General features: G+C 43.6%; 1 protein-coding gene across 3 annotated transcripts in view; it reads left to right on the forward strand.

Moving 5' to 3' along the window:
* The window catches only part of LARGE1 (LARGE xylosyl- and glucuronyltransferase 1), a 438,357-nt gene that overhangs the window by 410,263 nt on the left and 12,370 nt on the right, over positions 1-15,724 (forward strand). For 2 of the 3 annotated variants that reach the window (XR_016441840.1, XM_090043138.1), the window contains exons 13-14: positions 148-294; positions 10,895-11,090. Coding sequence is in view for 2 of the 3 variants with exons in the window: in XM_090043138.1 (XP_089899264.1) it covers positions 148-294; positions 10,895-11,090 (343 nt within the window). In the remaining variant the exon portion in view is untranslated. The remainder of the gene's footprint in view (positions 1-147; positions 295-10,894; positions 11,091-15,724) is intronic. The other variant, XM_090043139.1, reaches the window with a different exon arrangement.

Below are 15,724 nucleotides of genomic sequence, written 5' to 3' on the forward strand. Positions count from 1 at the left end.
ACTGGTTAAATGAGATGAGAAAAAAGCTGTGTATCCTGGTAGAATTCTCCACTTAACCTGCCATCTCTTTGTTCTTTACTTTGCAAAGTTTTGTGATTTGTCCAATGTTAAATTCTCCTACTTGTATTCATTGCTCTTCTCTGCCAGGAAGTCTGTCATCCAGCTAGACTTAGCCAATACCAAGAAAGCTCTGATTGTACCTGCTTTTGAGACCCTTCGGTACCGCCTCTCCTTCCCCAAGTCAAAAGCAGAGCTGCTATCTATGTTGGACATGGGAACCCTCTTCACATTCAGGTAACAAAGAAGGGTTTGTTTTTTTATATATTGCAGTCCTTTGGGTTTCTTGCTGCTCTGTGTACATCTGAATCACCCCTCTTGTGGCCAGTCAGTAGCTTGAGTTTCCTTTAAGAAATATTCTGGGAGTTTTCTCCAAATCATAGTGAGGCAATGCCCCAATAGCATACAGTGTACCTATGTTAGACCTGTAAATTCTATGTTCTGTCTACCATTTCCATAGAGGTCATGGCCTTCCTGCTACTTCAAGCTTTTTGTTCCTAAAGTGACTTCATTTTATTTTCATGTTTTTTACTGCATTGCAAAGTGTGCATGTGTGTGAATGTGAGGGAGAAGGAGGGAGTAATTATACCCTTTGGTGGCTAAGCACAGACCAGAGACCTTTATCATTTGTGAGACCAAAAATAGTTCTCTATTCGCTAATTGGCCTCTGAATTGACTGATTAAGCAATTTAAAATGCTGACTGGCTGTTGGTCTTTTTTAACTATTAAACAGCACAATAACTAAATAACTTTCCTCAGTGGGAAAAAAGCATCGTGGTATGTTAGTCTATGTGCAGAGCTAGGTGCATCTGAGTTTTAAGCTCAGCTTTGAAACAGATTAACTTTGTTGCCTGAGGCAAGTTGCTTACGTTATTTCCCCTTTAAGGCTAGAGACAGACATTCAAAAAGATTGAGCCTAAATTGATTCACTCTTTGCAGGTTAGTCTAACCTGGCTAGATTTGAAACTGGACAGACATTCTCTCGGGACTGAGGAAATTCAGGCACATACCTGCAATGACTCAGGCTAGAAGCCGGGGGGGCGCTAGAGCAGCCCTCCCTTCCCTTCTGCAGGGAACTGAGCTGAAGAAGGAGTGGCCAGGCCCCGGTAGGACTCTCACACTAGGGAGGTCTGCCTGCATGGTGGCAGACTTTTCCCTGCTGGCTGCTCAAGGTACAGGAGTGTTGCCAGCCCCAGGCTAGCACTCTGAGGCTAGTGGGTAGGGGACGGGGGCCAGTGCATGTATCTGTTGATGATATGGAGCTTTTCAGTCCCCCTCCCTGCTTCATCATACTGTCTGCAGTAAACTGACAGGCAAACAAGCCAGCTGGGGGCTGATAGTGATAACGATCTCTATCACCTGATTAGCCAAACAATGGCCTCTCTCCATTACTTCAGACTTTTTAATGGCTTACTGCCTGACCTGTTGATTAGCTCCAAACAGCCTTAAGCAGTCACTGTTCTGTCTGCCTGCCCTAGTGAAATTGGGGAGAGACACACACAGAGACACCTCTTGACATTAGCTAGCATATCACATGCCTAAGGTCAGTGGGGCTGGGGTCTGTGCTGTGGAAAATGGGAGGGGGGGATTTCCTGCTTGAGCAGTGAGGGAGGGTAAGGTGGGGGCAGCCAGGCAGATCCTGTTGTGTCTGCAGTCTCTGCCAGAGCCTTACACAGCATTAGCTAGCATACCACATCCTGGCTATGGTCTGTACTGTGGCAGAGAGGAGGAAGGGATCCCTGCTTAAGCAGCGAGTGGTGAGGAGATGGGGATACGGGGAAGTCAGTAGACCCTGCTGTGCTCTGCTGGAGCTCTGCCCACGGAGCAGATGGAGGGAGGGGTGGGGCTGTGCTGTGAAGCAGAGAGCTCCACCCAGCCCAGAGAGCATGCCAGGAAGCTGGGGGGGGGGACACTCTGATTTAACTTAAAAACCAGCAAGGGGTCTGGGACAGACATGGCATAAACCGATTTAAGCCAAATCAGTTAAGTGTGATACTTACTACATTCAACCAGGTTTATCTCAAACCACTTTCAGCCATTTTCAAACTGGTTTATGTGTTCTGTTACAGATTTAAACCAGTTTCTGATCACTTAAACTGGCTTATGTGTAATGTCTGTCCCTAGCCTAAAAGGGGGAATAAGAAGTATGCAGGAAATTATAGACTGGAAGACCTCATTTTGATACTCAAGGAGTTACTGGAGCAAATGATAAAACAACCATTTTGGAAGCACCTCGAAAAGGAAGGGCTAGTAGTCAACATGGATTTGTTATGAACAAATCGTGTCAAAGCAGTTTGATTTCCTTCTTTTACAGGGTAACTAGTTTGATGAACAAAGGGGGATGCAGTCAACATAACATAGCTGGACTTCAGCATGTTTTTTTATACAGTCCCAAGTGACATTCTGTTAAGTAAACTAGAGAAATGTGGGATAGGTGGAATTATTGCTAGATCAGTACATAATCGGCTGACTAACCAAAAATAGAGTAACTATAAATGCATCAATGGTAGAATGGCAAGAGGTTTCAAGTTGAGATTTCACAGAAGGTTGTTCTGGGTCCAGTGATATTTAACAGTTTTATTAAAGCCTTGGTTACAAAAAATGGAGAACCTGTTAATCTGTTTTGTAAATGACACAGAACTGGGAGGGCTTGAAAGCACTTTGGAGGATAGGAGTAGAATTTAAAAGGATCTTGACAGATTGGAGAACTAAGCACTAGGCAAGTGATACTCAACCAGGGTGCTGTGGCACCCTGGGGTGCCTCAAGATCCTTTCAAGGGTACCATGCAATGTTAGCCCTGTTAAGTGTGCCAATATGGTTCACACCCTGGGTATCTTGAGTCTAAAAAAGTTGAGAACCACTGCCCTAGACAAAAGAATGAGCTCCAGCAAACATAAATGTAAGGCCTTGGCTCAAATAAAGAATGAAGGATTAATGATGACACAACAGCATTACTAAGAAAGATATGGGGAGTTGGTAGATCACAGACTCAACATGCAGATTCAGTTTTGGACTGTATTAACAGGAGCATAGTATATAAGAAACAGGAGACAGTAGTACCACTTGAGTTAGTATTGTGTCACGTGTACAATCCTGGCCTCAGGGAGTGTTGTGTACATTTTGGGAGAGGTAAGAAGTTTTTAAGGTGATATGTTTTATTGAACCAACTTCATATTTGGGGTAGCTATTAGAGTCGTGCGAAGCTTTGGGTGCCGATTCAATTCAGAGGAGATTTGGGCTGTTTCGATGGCCGAATCTCCAAATCCAAATCACATCGGGACCAATAAAAAGGTCCGCATCAATTTGAAGCTCTCTGAATCGATTCAGAAAAGATTCGGAGAGCTTCGAAGATTCGGGCCGTCCCTGCCCACTGGAGCTGGAGCCAAACTTGGAGCTGGTAAGTAGGGGGTGGTGGAGTGGGGGCTGGAGGAGGGGGGAGGGGCCATGGGGGACCCCTGCTAGGCCCCATCCCCTGCCTGCTCCCCCAGCCCCCCCCCCCCAGTTCCCAGCGCTTTGAAAAAAAGCCCCTACTCAACAGGTGCTGCTGGGGGGGGGCAATACCCACTGCCCCATGCTGCATGACAAGCCTCCCGAGCCCCTACTTACTCCTCCAGTGCCCCCATGCCTACCCCAGCTCCGGCCGTTTAAGAAAAAAAAACCCAGGAAAAAACCCCAGGACTCACCTGCAGCTCCTGCAGTGGCCTCAGGGCTTTGGGGGATTGTGAAAGAGCCGCCCACATGCCATGGAGCAGTGTGGAGCAGCAGGGATCGTCCCCCACCAGGCAGGAACTGGTGAACCTAGGGTTTTGGGGGCGGGGCGTTCCTTAAAGAGCCAGAGCTGTGGCAGGCAGGACAGCCATTGTGGGGCTGGGATAGTGGGGGGGGGGCTCATGCAGAGCTCCCCATGCATCATGGGGTAGTGGGGTGCAGCAGGGATCTCCCCCCTGCCTGGCAGCACCTGTTGAGTTGGGGTTTTTTTCCAAAAAGCCAGGAGCTGCGGTGAGTGGCAGCCATTGCTGGGCTGGGAGAACGGGCGAGTGATGGTCCTGGGTCAGATTTAGCTAAATCAATTCAGGACAGCAATTCGAATCACCAAATCGAATCACTGTCCCCCAAATCGGCTTAATCCAAATCCAAAGCAAATACTAGCCACTTCACACAGGCCCTAGTAGCCATGTAAAGAAAGTTTGAGAGACTAGGTAAGTTTAGTCTCAAGAAAAAGGGATTAAGGAGGGACATGATCAGTGCATCTACATGTAAAATTAAGGAGGGGCAATAAACTCTAGCGCATATCGTGTTAGAGTTTATTGCTCCTGGGTGCACTGTTTGAACATGTGCCCAGGACTGCAGCACGTGTTGAACTGGGTCGGGGCAGCCCCTGTTGGCAGGGGCCTGGGGAGTCAGCTTACCAGCCCAGGGGTGTTTCAACCCAGTTCAACATGCTGCAGAGAGGCTGGCTGGGGTATGAGGGTGTTCCAGTGTGAGGCTAGCCAGCAGGCAGCTCCCTCACTGATGAACCCTCATGCCTTAGCCAGCTGGATCAGCATCTACATGTATGTTGCTGCACACAAAAATAAACTCTGCGGAAGGATAATACTTGTAAATACAAGTACTAACTTGCAGCAGAGTTTATTAGTTTCCAGCAACCTAATAGGGCCTCACGTATAGACACCAAAATGTTTACTGCAGAGCTAATTAGGCAACTACAGTAAACATTTTGTGTAGATGTGCTTGGTAGCAGTTTTCAAATATTGGAAAGGCTGCCATAAAGAACAGGGGAACAGTGATTCTCCCTTGCTGCAGAGATCAAGGTACAAAGCTATGAGTTTAAACTGCAGCAAAGCAGATTTAGATTAAATCTCATTTAAAAAAACAAATCTGTATCGTCACAACAGTAGAACAGTCTGCCCAAGGAAGTTGTAGAACCTCCTTCACAGGAGCTGTTTAAGAAGAGGCTGGATAAGCATGTGTGTGGGATTGTTTAGGAATAGAGCATCTTGTATTTATATAGAGGGATGAATTGTATGACCCTTGATATCCCTTCCAACCCTGTGTGTCTATTAATCTATGGTTCATCTGCCTTCTCAGTAAAATTATGGCAATAATATCTACTATACCTTAGATGTCCTGTGAGGACTGATTTGTGGACTTTTTAAAAAATATCATGTTGATAAAAAGTGCACGATATGGCCTACTAGATGAATTAGGACTTGGGAGACCTGGGTTGTATTCCCTGCTCTGGCACTGACCTGCTGTGGAATCCCTGGCTGGTCACTTTACCACTCTGTGCCTCTGTTTTCTGTCTGAGAATAATTATATATACTGTGCTTTCAGATCTAGGAATGAAAAGTGCAGTATCAGAACTGATCTGTATAGTTTACATCAAAGAAACATCTTTTCTTTTCCTTTTCTTTCCTCTCCTATCAGACTTTATAAAGATGCTTCTCTTTCCCCCACTGTCCGTATTCCATATCTCTCCACTTGCATTGGAGCAAATGCAGTTGTTCATGTTGCTGAATAGCAGCACCATCTGAGGTGAACTGGCAGCTCTTTTTATTTTCTGCACACATCACAGCAGCCAATTCATGAGGTAATAGTAAAAGAAATAGTTATGGTGGCCCAAGAGGCAGTTCACTTGGAAACAGCAATCCAGAGGTAACCAAAAAATGAGGGAACGAATCAAGGAGGTATATATCCGTCTCTGGGAAAAAGAAAGACCTGAGAATGTGGAATTTCTTCTCCCCTCTTCTTCACTTATACATAACAGTGCAAACGTATAGATTAACTAGAAGCTTTTGTAAAGAAAATAACTGCTTCCCTTCTAATCTAAAAGGACCTGTAATGGGAGGGGAAAAACCCAGCAAGATTTTATATCAGAGGAGTACTGCATCCAGTTTTGGGCTCCACAATTCAAAAAGGATGTGGAGAAGCTTGAGAGAGTCCAGAGAAGAGCCATGTGCATGATCAGAGGTCAGGAAAACAGACCTTACGATGACAGGCTGAGAGCTATGGGGCTCTTCAGCCTGGAAAAGCGCAGGCTCAGGGGTGATCTGATGGCCACCTATAAATTTATCACGGTGACCACCAGGATCTGGGGGAACGTTTGTTCACCAGAGCGTCCCAAGGGATGACGAGGTCGAACGGTCACAAACTCCTGCAAGACCGTTTCAGGCTGGACATAAGGAAGAATTTCTTTATTGTCCACGCCCCCAAGGTCTGGAACAGCCTGCCATTGGAGGTGGTTCAAGCACCTACATTGAACACCTTCAAGAGTAAATTGGATGCTTATCTTGCTGGGATCCTACGATCCCAGCTGACTTCCTGACCTCTGGGCGGGGTGCTGGACTTGATGATCTTCCGAGGTCCCTTCCAGCCTTAATCAGCCTTAAACCCTTTTCAGCTTACATAGTAGTGGTTTTCCATTAATGGCATCATCTTCAGTCCACGCTGTGCGTTACACACGCACCCAAATTTTGAAGTCCTTTCTTGGGCAGAATTCTCTTTAACTCAGTGGAAGTTTTACATGAGCAGGGACAGACTCAGAACTGAAGAAGGACTTCAGATCTGCAGTAGATTTACGTGCTTCTGTAGAATATATTTCAGAAACTCTCCTCTAATCTTCTCTGGCTCATCACGTTGCTCAAATCTATCAGGTGCTACACAGCAGCTGGGATCTTGGCAGAGAATTTCCACCTACGTTTTCAAGGTGCTTTAATAACTCTTCAGCTTGAAGCCAAGCTGGTGGGAGTGAGCTGGGAGGAGAACTGCTGTGACAGTGATTGCTGATCATTTCTACCTTATCCCAGATCCTCATAGCACATGGTAGACTATAGTCTTTCCCTTAGTGAAATAGCTTTTGTTACCTCTGTCCCAGATAGTGACCTTTTCTGCCTTTGGGCAGCTGAGTTGTACAAAATATCTCTCACTTACATCCCCAAACTACCACCAGAAGAAACAAAGGCATATAAGCTTTTTATAGTTGCTAAAATATGCTGTTTTAAAACCTCGGTGGCAGTGGAATATTATGTGAAATGACCGTAGTATCGGTGTTTACTGTGCCTTGGAATTACATCCCCACTTTGGACTTCAAACAGACATCAAACAGTGTCCATGGTAGATTATTCAATCATAAGGAAAACACAGAAGATAAGTGTCATGCTGAGATCATATAACCAGCAATGATTAGGTTCAGATTAACTGACTGAGGCACCAAAAGAGCAAAAATGAATACAGATTTGGATGCTTCTTGACTGAAACATTTTTCCATCAAAACATGCAGATTTGAGTTGACAGAAATTTTATGCAAATCCTCTTGGTTTCAGTGGATCATTTCACTCAGATTTTTTAAGCAAATTCAAAATGGGAATTTTTAAACATTTTTTAAATAAAATATTTTAATTTTTCCAATTAAAACAATATTTTGCTAAGAAATTTACTCTCACAACTTTTTTATTATTTTTAAGCTTTAATAAACCCACAAAACCAAAATGGTACATTTCATTTTGAGGGGAATAAATGTTTCATTCATTCCAAAACAGGGATTTTACTGTTTTTTTTTTACTTTCTGTTAACCAGCATACTTTAAAAAAATTATACCAACCTGAAATGATTTTTTTTCAACTTTTTGGAATTCCCAGCAAACCAAAAAATCACGTGTTCACAGTCCTACATATGATTAGTCACACTGAAGGTAATGAGTTTTGTTATGATCTTTAGGCTAAGCACATATTTATATGCTTTGGAAAATGAGAACGGCTTGAAGGACAAGACTGACTATAGTTGTTGTCAGGCCAAAGAGAGAGCTATAGATTAGCAGATCAGATCTTACCACTCAATCTCCAGGATGCATGCTTGGTAAAAATTCTTCATCTTGTTTAGTTAGTTTCTCTTGATGTACAGGTTTGTAATAATATCTGAATATCCTCAGCAGAGCTAAGTTTTCATAAGACAGTCAGCCTTTTGTGAAAAGGTACTTTCAGCATGTCTGTAGCCCTAAACTGTCATACAGGAGGCCCACCAGCCTAATTATTCTTGCATAATCAGAGGGCGATGGTATTATTACAGCAACCTACATCCACCTCCCACTTTCTTCTCATCTTAAACCTGCTGCTTCTGCTTTTCTTACCAGACATATTTCCCATGAGACACAATTATCACTTAATGCATAATGCAACTGCATATGTGTTGCATTGTGTTCCCAGACAGCAAGATATTTGATCCCATAGTTTATCTAATTAAGAACCAGATTTTTCCCCTCATCCTGAGAATGAAGTAACGTATTGATTGCTCAGATATGAAGTTTTGCTGCAAATGTTTGTAGTTTCTACATGCGATCCTGTAATATACCACAAAATCACTTGATTCTGGAAAACAAACGAGGACTCCCTCCTCAAGCCATTTCACTTGCCCACCTGTTCTCTTCTCTCCCATATCCATATGCAGAAAAAGAATTGTTCATAAGAGATCCTTGGATATATTCTGGTATAGTTCGTTTAGGAACATGCTGCCACACTTCAGGCAATTTTAAAGAGTCTTTAGCCTTTTTATACAAAATATTTTGATCATCTCTATGTCATTTCTTGTGGGCAAGTGGTCACTTCAGGTAACTACCATCGCTGTTGCCCAAATGGGCATCTTAAAGTCAGCTGTCTGGGCAGGGAGGCCAAGATCTGAACAGACTTGGAGAGTATACGATCTCCTACATATGCCATGTTCCCAAAAGTGGAACATGGAGCTCCTTTATTCAGGGCCCATGTTTCCCCAAAACTCCTCCCCTTCTTTGCCTCCACTTCCTTCCTTTCTGCTTTTGTCTCCTTCTCCCCTGCACCCACCCTCCCAGTATTCTCCTCGCTTTTCTTTTTAATTTCCTGCTTTTCTCTTCTGTGGTTTTCTCTTTCTTCCCCCCACAGATATACCTGTGCTGCAGCTCTTGCCTATATTACAACCTCTGAGGGACTAGCAATAGCTGCAGAGTGAAAATGAAATACTCTGGTCACTTTCATTTTTGGCTCTTGTTGATGCCACTGAGGAAGCATTATCAGTAGGAGCAGCAGCACTTGACTGATTCTCTCCAGGAATTAGTTAATTAGCCAATGTTTATAGGGTGCTTTGAAGATACAAATCACTCCATAAGTGTTTAGTGGTAATTATTATCATTATCATAATTAATTTCAAAATGCCAGAAGTGGGATGATGAAAAATGCAGCATTCCGCACACTCCTATGTCTGTTTCAAACCCCTGTTGTGATTATGTCTTTTTCTAAAATAGACAGCTATCCAGTAGAGAGTGGATGGAGGCAATCAACTCCTTTCCTAAAATGGGTAATAGCTGTTAAAGGCTTTTGATCTCTAGCAGCTCCGAGAGGATGCAAATCAGTGACGTACAGGTGAAAGGCTTTTTGTTATCGGATACCAGGGTTGACTAGCACCCTTAAAATGATGCCTCATCTTTCACTTATAAAAGCTGAATCTTCCAAAGGATATGAGATGCTGTATAGCACAGTGATGTCCTAATAGTCATGTCCTCCTGCGCTGTTCTCCTCCAGGATAAAGAAAGGCATTGAACCCTTAGCTTCTTTCAGTGTCTTCAGATATTATAAACCATAAAAAACCCTAGACTCTATACTCTTTGTCTGTAACTTATACCTCTGTCCTTCTGCTTCTTTACGGTTTTGTAATATTATGAGAACTTTGCAGATCAGAACAAGAGCTTAGGCTCTAATTCTGAAAATATTTGTTCACATACGTAACTTTAGCCATGAGGTGCCTCCTTGAAGGCTGTGTTACCTATATGGCACAGTTGCATGATATTTTTGTCCCTTCTGTTATACTTCTCAGAGGATTATAGTACAAGTTGCTAGCTGTATATTTGCTTTGTTATTCAATTCATGATTCTAAGACAAGAGCCTGTCGCATTGATTTCTGGAAAGGTGTGAGAAGAGCAAGTAGGTGAGAGAAGCATTGATCCTTGTGTTAATGGGGAGGACATAGGTAGATCTTAAAAGGGACCTGCTGTGACATAAATAAAATGATCAAAATAGAAAACAATCCTTTCTTGTAAATTGAATTGTTGTTCTTATATAGGAGCATATGGACAATCCACGGTACATGAAATATCTGTGATGTCACGTAAAGCATTTCTGTGAGCTTTGACTTATTAATTTAATTATTTATTGGGGTTTCTACAGCAGCAACAACAATAACAAGAAGAAGAAAAAGAAATAGTACTTATCCAGAGCTCCAGGTATCCCTTACACAGTGGACTAAAAATAGAATATAAAATATGCCATGAGCATCACTCTGTTTTAGCAATATCTGATTTTCAAAGGTCTTACCTGAACTACAGAGTTTCATTTCCATTTTCCAGCATTGATACAGCTACATGGTTGTTTCAATGTAAATATGAAATGTCAAAGTATAAGCTCATGATTTTTATAATTATTGTTTCCCATCTGAGACACAGATGGTCCTTTACAACTGTTCTTTTGACAATTAACTTCACCAGCCTGATGTATAGAAGCATCAAGCACATAGAGGCGCTGGGAAATGCTTCACAAATGGCCAGTGTACCATTTTGCTGATTATATAGTCTAAAAACGACAAAGTAGACTGTACAATCAACTTCTTCATTTTAAATGGTTTTGTCTAATGAATAATGTTATTCTGGCTGGAATGATATAGTTGGGGATGCTCCTGCTTTGACCAGGGGGGTGGACTAAATGACCTCCTGAGATCTCTTCCAACCCTAATTTTCTGTGATTCTGTGTTACATAGCATTGCCAACATGTGCCCTATTTCACTGCTCTCCCATGTCCATGCCATTTATATCTGCTTAAGGTATCACGTCTGGACAAAAGGGCATGCGCCAACGAACTTTGCTAAGTGGCGAACTGCCACCACCCCTTATCGAGTGGAGTGGGAAGCAGACTTTGAGCCATATGTTGTTGTGAGGCAGGACTGCCCAGAATATGACAGGAGGTTTGTTGGATTCGGCTGGAACAAAGTAGCTCACATCATGGAATTGGATGCACAGGTGAGAAACAACTCCTGAACAGTCGGCCTGAGGGGGTGCATGTTTGTTTGTTTTTTAATGAAAACCTTGTCCTGTGGAGTTAACTCAGCTTCTGCATCATAGAATCACTTGCCCGGGTATATTGGACTCTGCAAGTGATTGTTTCAGCTGCAAGAGAAAGCCCTCCGTACTATTTGTTGAGAATTAAAAGAATTGTGCCTTGGTTCCTCACTTAATTAAATCTAAGAAGAGTCTCTTGTCTCAGAGGCACACTGCCCTCCCTACTCTCCATGTCTTTTCGTGGGTAGTAGTTAGCTACTGACTGATTAAGAGCAAATTATTTACTACCCCTACCCATCACATACTGACTCACCTGACTCATGGAGTTTAGTTAGACGATGCTGGTTTGTTGAGTCTGAACTGCTTAATATGAGACATCTGAGGTTTGATGAACTTCGCTGAATCACAGGCAGGGCTCCAATGGAGCCTTGCCTGGACTTCTGGTAGACTGCCCCAGCCCGCCTGGAGATCCTACATGTGCCAGGTCCACAGCTCTAAGGTAATTAATGGGACTCCAGGATTTGTGACGCTGGTGTAGGACTGCCAGGTAGAGTGAACCAGGGTTGGGGATCCTGAGATTCCAGAAAGCCCCCCTGTTTCACAGCAGGATGTCTGTTATTAAATATGACATTAAGGAAAAAGCTGATTTCTCTGAGCAGCAACAGCAGGGTCTGGAGTAACAGATAATTCATGGGAATTAGCAGAACTTTCAGGCTTTCACCAAATTTTGAACAGACAGGCTTTCAAACCAACTGGAAGTTTTGCTTTTCGATCAGCCCTGTTCTGCTGTAATGGCCACCATTTTGAGGGCAAAGTGCCAAGGTTTTGGAGGACCTTTTCTGCTCACTCTTCCAACCCAGAGACGTGTAAGGAAAATGGCCACTTCTTTTTCTGCAGCACTAACATGTGAAATGTAGGCAGGCTGTGCATTCACTCATGTATGGAGAGAGATGGTCCTTTTGCTTACAGCTCCACATAGTTGCTGTTTTTCCTCTGTATCCGAAAATAGTGTTCTGAATGGGGGAACCAGGGGAGGGGGGCAGAAGGGAGGCTCTCACCAGGAGTGGGAGAAAATGTCTTATATTGTCTTTAGTAATGATACTTCACACTTAAATTGTACAGTGCATTTTACAAACACTAATCAATTAAGAATCAGCTGTGCAGAGTGTCAGTGTAGTGACTTGTCCATTAATCTGTGTAACCAGAATTACATTTCCAATTGCAGCTCTCCTGTAGTCTTCGTGGCTTAGCTCTTTTCAGCAGAGGCATTTACCCAGCATTGAGTTTTACACAAAGGAAATTCAAAGAATTTTGAAAGCAGATTGTAGCACAGATATTTTGAAAAGTTGTTGGGCTGGAACTGCCTCTGGGGATGGTTTTCTGCATTCCTCCAATCTCAAAACACACCTATTTAGGAGAAACTTAATTTGTAACGGCTGAGGGACTGAGCTGTTTTCCTTCAGGGGACCTGTCAATCTGGAGAAGACTCAAAATTACTGGGCCATAACTCTCACCAAGCAATGAGAAAATGATGCTGGGCATCTCTGATGTCCGTGAGCTGCCATCAGTGATCAAGTTTGTAATTGCTGCTCAGCGGCTTCATTCTTCCAGTATCAGCGGCAGAATCACATTTTGCTACCACAAAATAGTTCAGTGTTCTTCAGCAGCCCCAGCATCTGCCCAGGAGCCCCTGCTGCTACAGCCTTTCAGATTGGCAGAGAAGAGGGAAATAATTGTTCTGGGAGGATTCAGATGTCTTTTTTTTCATTCAAATATGTAACTAATGATAGCCCCTGCCCCAAAGAATTTAGCATCTTTAAGGTAGAGCCTGAGGGCCCCACACGTGAGACCATCATTGCTGTAGGAAAGAACCCTATCATGCATCCATCGACCCCCACCTTGGCTCCTGGAACTGGTTGGCGGCTAGAGGCCTGTCTTTGAGCCTCCCAGCTCAGCCTCTTTCAAAGGGCCAGGACACATGACATGTTTACGCCAGTGTAACCTGACCTCATAGTGATGTAAACTAAGAGCAGATGCATGACATTTAGCCCAACACAAGAGTAACTTATAACTCGAATTTGCAGTGGGGTCACCCCAGTCAGAAGCAGAGGGTAAAACTTCACCAGTGTAAATGACGTAAGTTTAAGTGTCCTGTTTCTGCATCTCCCCTGGGGGTAGTCCACTGGCTTCACCACCTTCTGGCAGTGAATAGCTGCAATAGTGCCAACTGCCTCAGCTCACCCAGGAAAGCTGGTTGTCAGTTTGCTCCCAACAGTAACTTAAATTGGTATACAGAACTGACATAAATTGCACCAGCATTAATCTGTTGTGTGTCCAGTCTAAAAAGGACTCTGTAGTAGTACTAGTATATATTCAGAAAAGGGATGTTCAACTGGTGGCTGCAGGCTGTGTGCAGTCCCCAAGGGGTTAACTTGCAGTCTTCAGTCTCCCAATCTTGGCACCGTTCCCCTCACTGCTACCACCAAAGTCTTTGGGCTCCCCCTTTTTTCAGCTTCCATGTCCTTCCCCTGCCCCTGAGGGTGGCACAGTGCAGTCTGCAGGGCTAAGGGGCCCACAGCCGGGAGGCTCAGAGGACCCCACGCAATGCAAGAGCACAGGCACAGTGCATTGGGGAGGGGGCATGCCTGCTGCGTGGCTGAGGTGGTGCTGGCATGGGGCATAGGGCAACCAGTGCAAAGTCCCCAGTGACTCAGAAATTGGACAGCCGTGATTTAACATACTGATAACACATAAAGTCCCAAGTTAGGATGGGAGCTATGTGCAAACACAAAAAATGCATGTACCCCCCGAAACATTTCCAGTCTACAGACACAAGCAGACAGAAACACTAAGGGATGTGCTTTCAAAACTTACGTTGCTTAGCCATTTAGTTTTTGAAAAAAACTGCCCAGAGTTTCTTATGACGAAACTTGCAGAGTGGCAAGTTTGGCTTTGGCTTACTTTTACACTGTATTCTCTTCTGCAGGTGTTGCCCTTAGATATTGGGTCAGATAATCATCAGGGCCCCATAGCTTCAAAGCCGTATTTTATTGTTCTTTCTATTTCTTGCTGCTTGTTGTTTCCCAGCAGTTCTAACTCTCCAGCTTAAAGGATTCTGTTTAAGAAGCAGACTATTTTGATTCTTGCTGTAAAATTGTCACCTTATAACATGAATCTGTCAGTTCAGAGCTTCCCCTTGTTTCTATAAAACGTGTTGGCACATATAGTTTGCTATCAAATATTCTCATGACTGCCTAAGCAATATTGCATCTGCACTGTAGTATCAACTCCCTAAATTGGGATAGTGGGGGTTTGAGTAATCTGTTTCTGGGGGCTTCAGTGAACAAGTATATTTTTTTTTCCTGGGAATTGCCAGTCTCCTCTCAATTTATGGGGTTTTTTTGAGAGAAACTATTTCCTAGCAAGAACACATTTGTCTATTGGAGCTTTCTGTGAATATTCTGTGCCTCTGCAGAGGCTTCTAAAATTGCAAGAGACTTGAGCTTTCATCCTAAATCAGGGGAAAGCACGAGCCTCTCAGAACTGGCATCTCAGCAAAAAACAAAGTACTCTGGAGAAATTCCCACTGGCAGCACCTCTGCCACAAGGTGCAGGGTCCGAGTAGTAAGCTGAACCAGTCCTGGAAGTGAGGTTAATGAGGCAGAGCAATCACACTTCTAAATAGGGAGCATCTGAAAACAAGAATTCTGCTTTGTAAGAATGCTGAGGTTTTCAGGCTTGTTTGGTTTCTGCAGCAGACCAGAACTGATGACTTCCTAAATGCTTCGTAACAAAATAAGGGGATCAAAAGAGGGAGAGATCCAAAATACTCAGGCTTGGTGGTTAGCATGTTCAGCTGCACTGTTGGAGACCCAGGTTCAGTCCCTATAATGCTTCCTGCTGAACAGGGAATTGAGCATGGGTCTCCTACATCCCAGGCCCTACTCACTGCATGGTAGAGTCTAATGACTTTTTAATTAGTTCTAACAGGAAAGCTTGAGTGTTATGACCCCTCCTATGGAAATGGGTAATGAGAGTTCAAGAGGACCAGGCAACATTTCAAACTCTTTATTGAACAACACAATGCAAGTCCCAAAAGGGTTGACTCGCTGGATGGTGTGGCAGCAGTCAGCCATGTGTGCTCACTGTCTATTGGGCAGTCCAGCATGGATGCAGCGGCAATGGTCTGGCTCTCTTCAGCACCAGTACTTCCTCACTCAGTTCCCACAGCTTTTAGTCTTATAAGTACAGTGATCTTAACATTAAATGTGGACCACAAACAGTATTCAGCATAAGGTCCAATATTCACACAATAAATGCAACATATTAAGTAGCCAGTAAGCGTATAATGGTGATGGGCTCAGGGATTTGTTACTATCCCCAGCCTTTTGTCTTGGTGAAAAGGGTATCTTTTTAAGTAAGAGTGACTTACTTAACTAAAAGTTACATAGAACTCAATGCAGAATACAACTTAAAATAAGTGTATGACCTACGCAAGGTACTTACTTGACCCTGTAAAGGCTTACACATATATAAGAGGTGTTTTATCCTGGGTCACAGAGGTGTATATGGTGTGACCTGCAAGAGGACCCTCC

Source organism: Crocodylus siamensis, chromosome 4, assembly GCF_052110815.1.
Source record: "Crocodylus siamensis isolate JL-2025a chromosome 4, ASM5211081v1, whole genome shotgun sequence".
NCBI classification, from domain to species: Eukaryota; Metazoa; Chordata; order Crocodylia; family Crocodylidae; genus Crocodylus; species Crocodylus siamensis.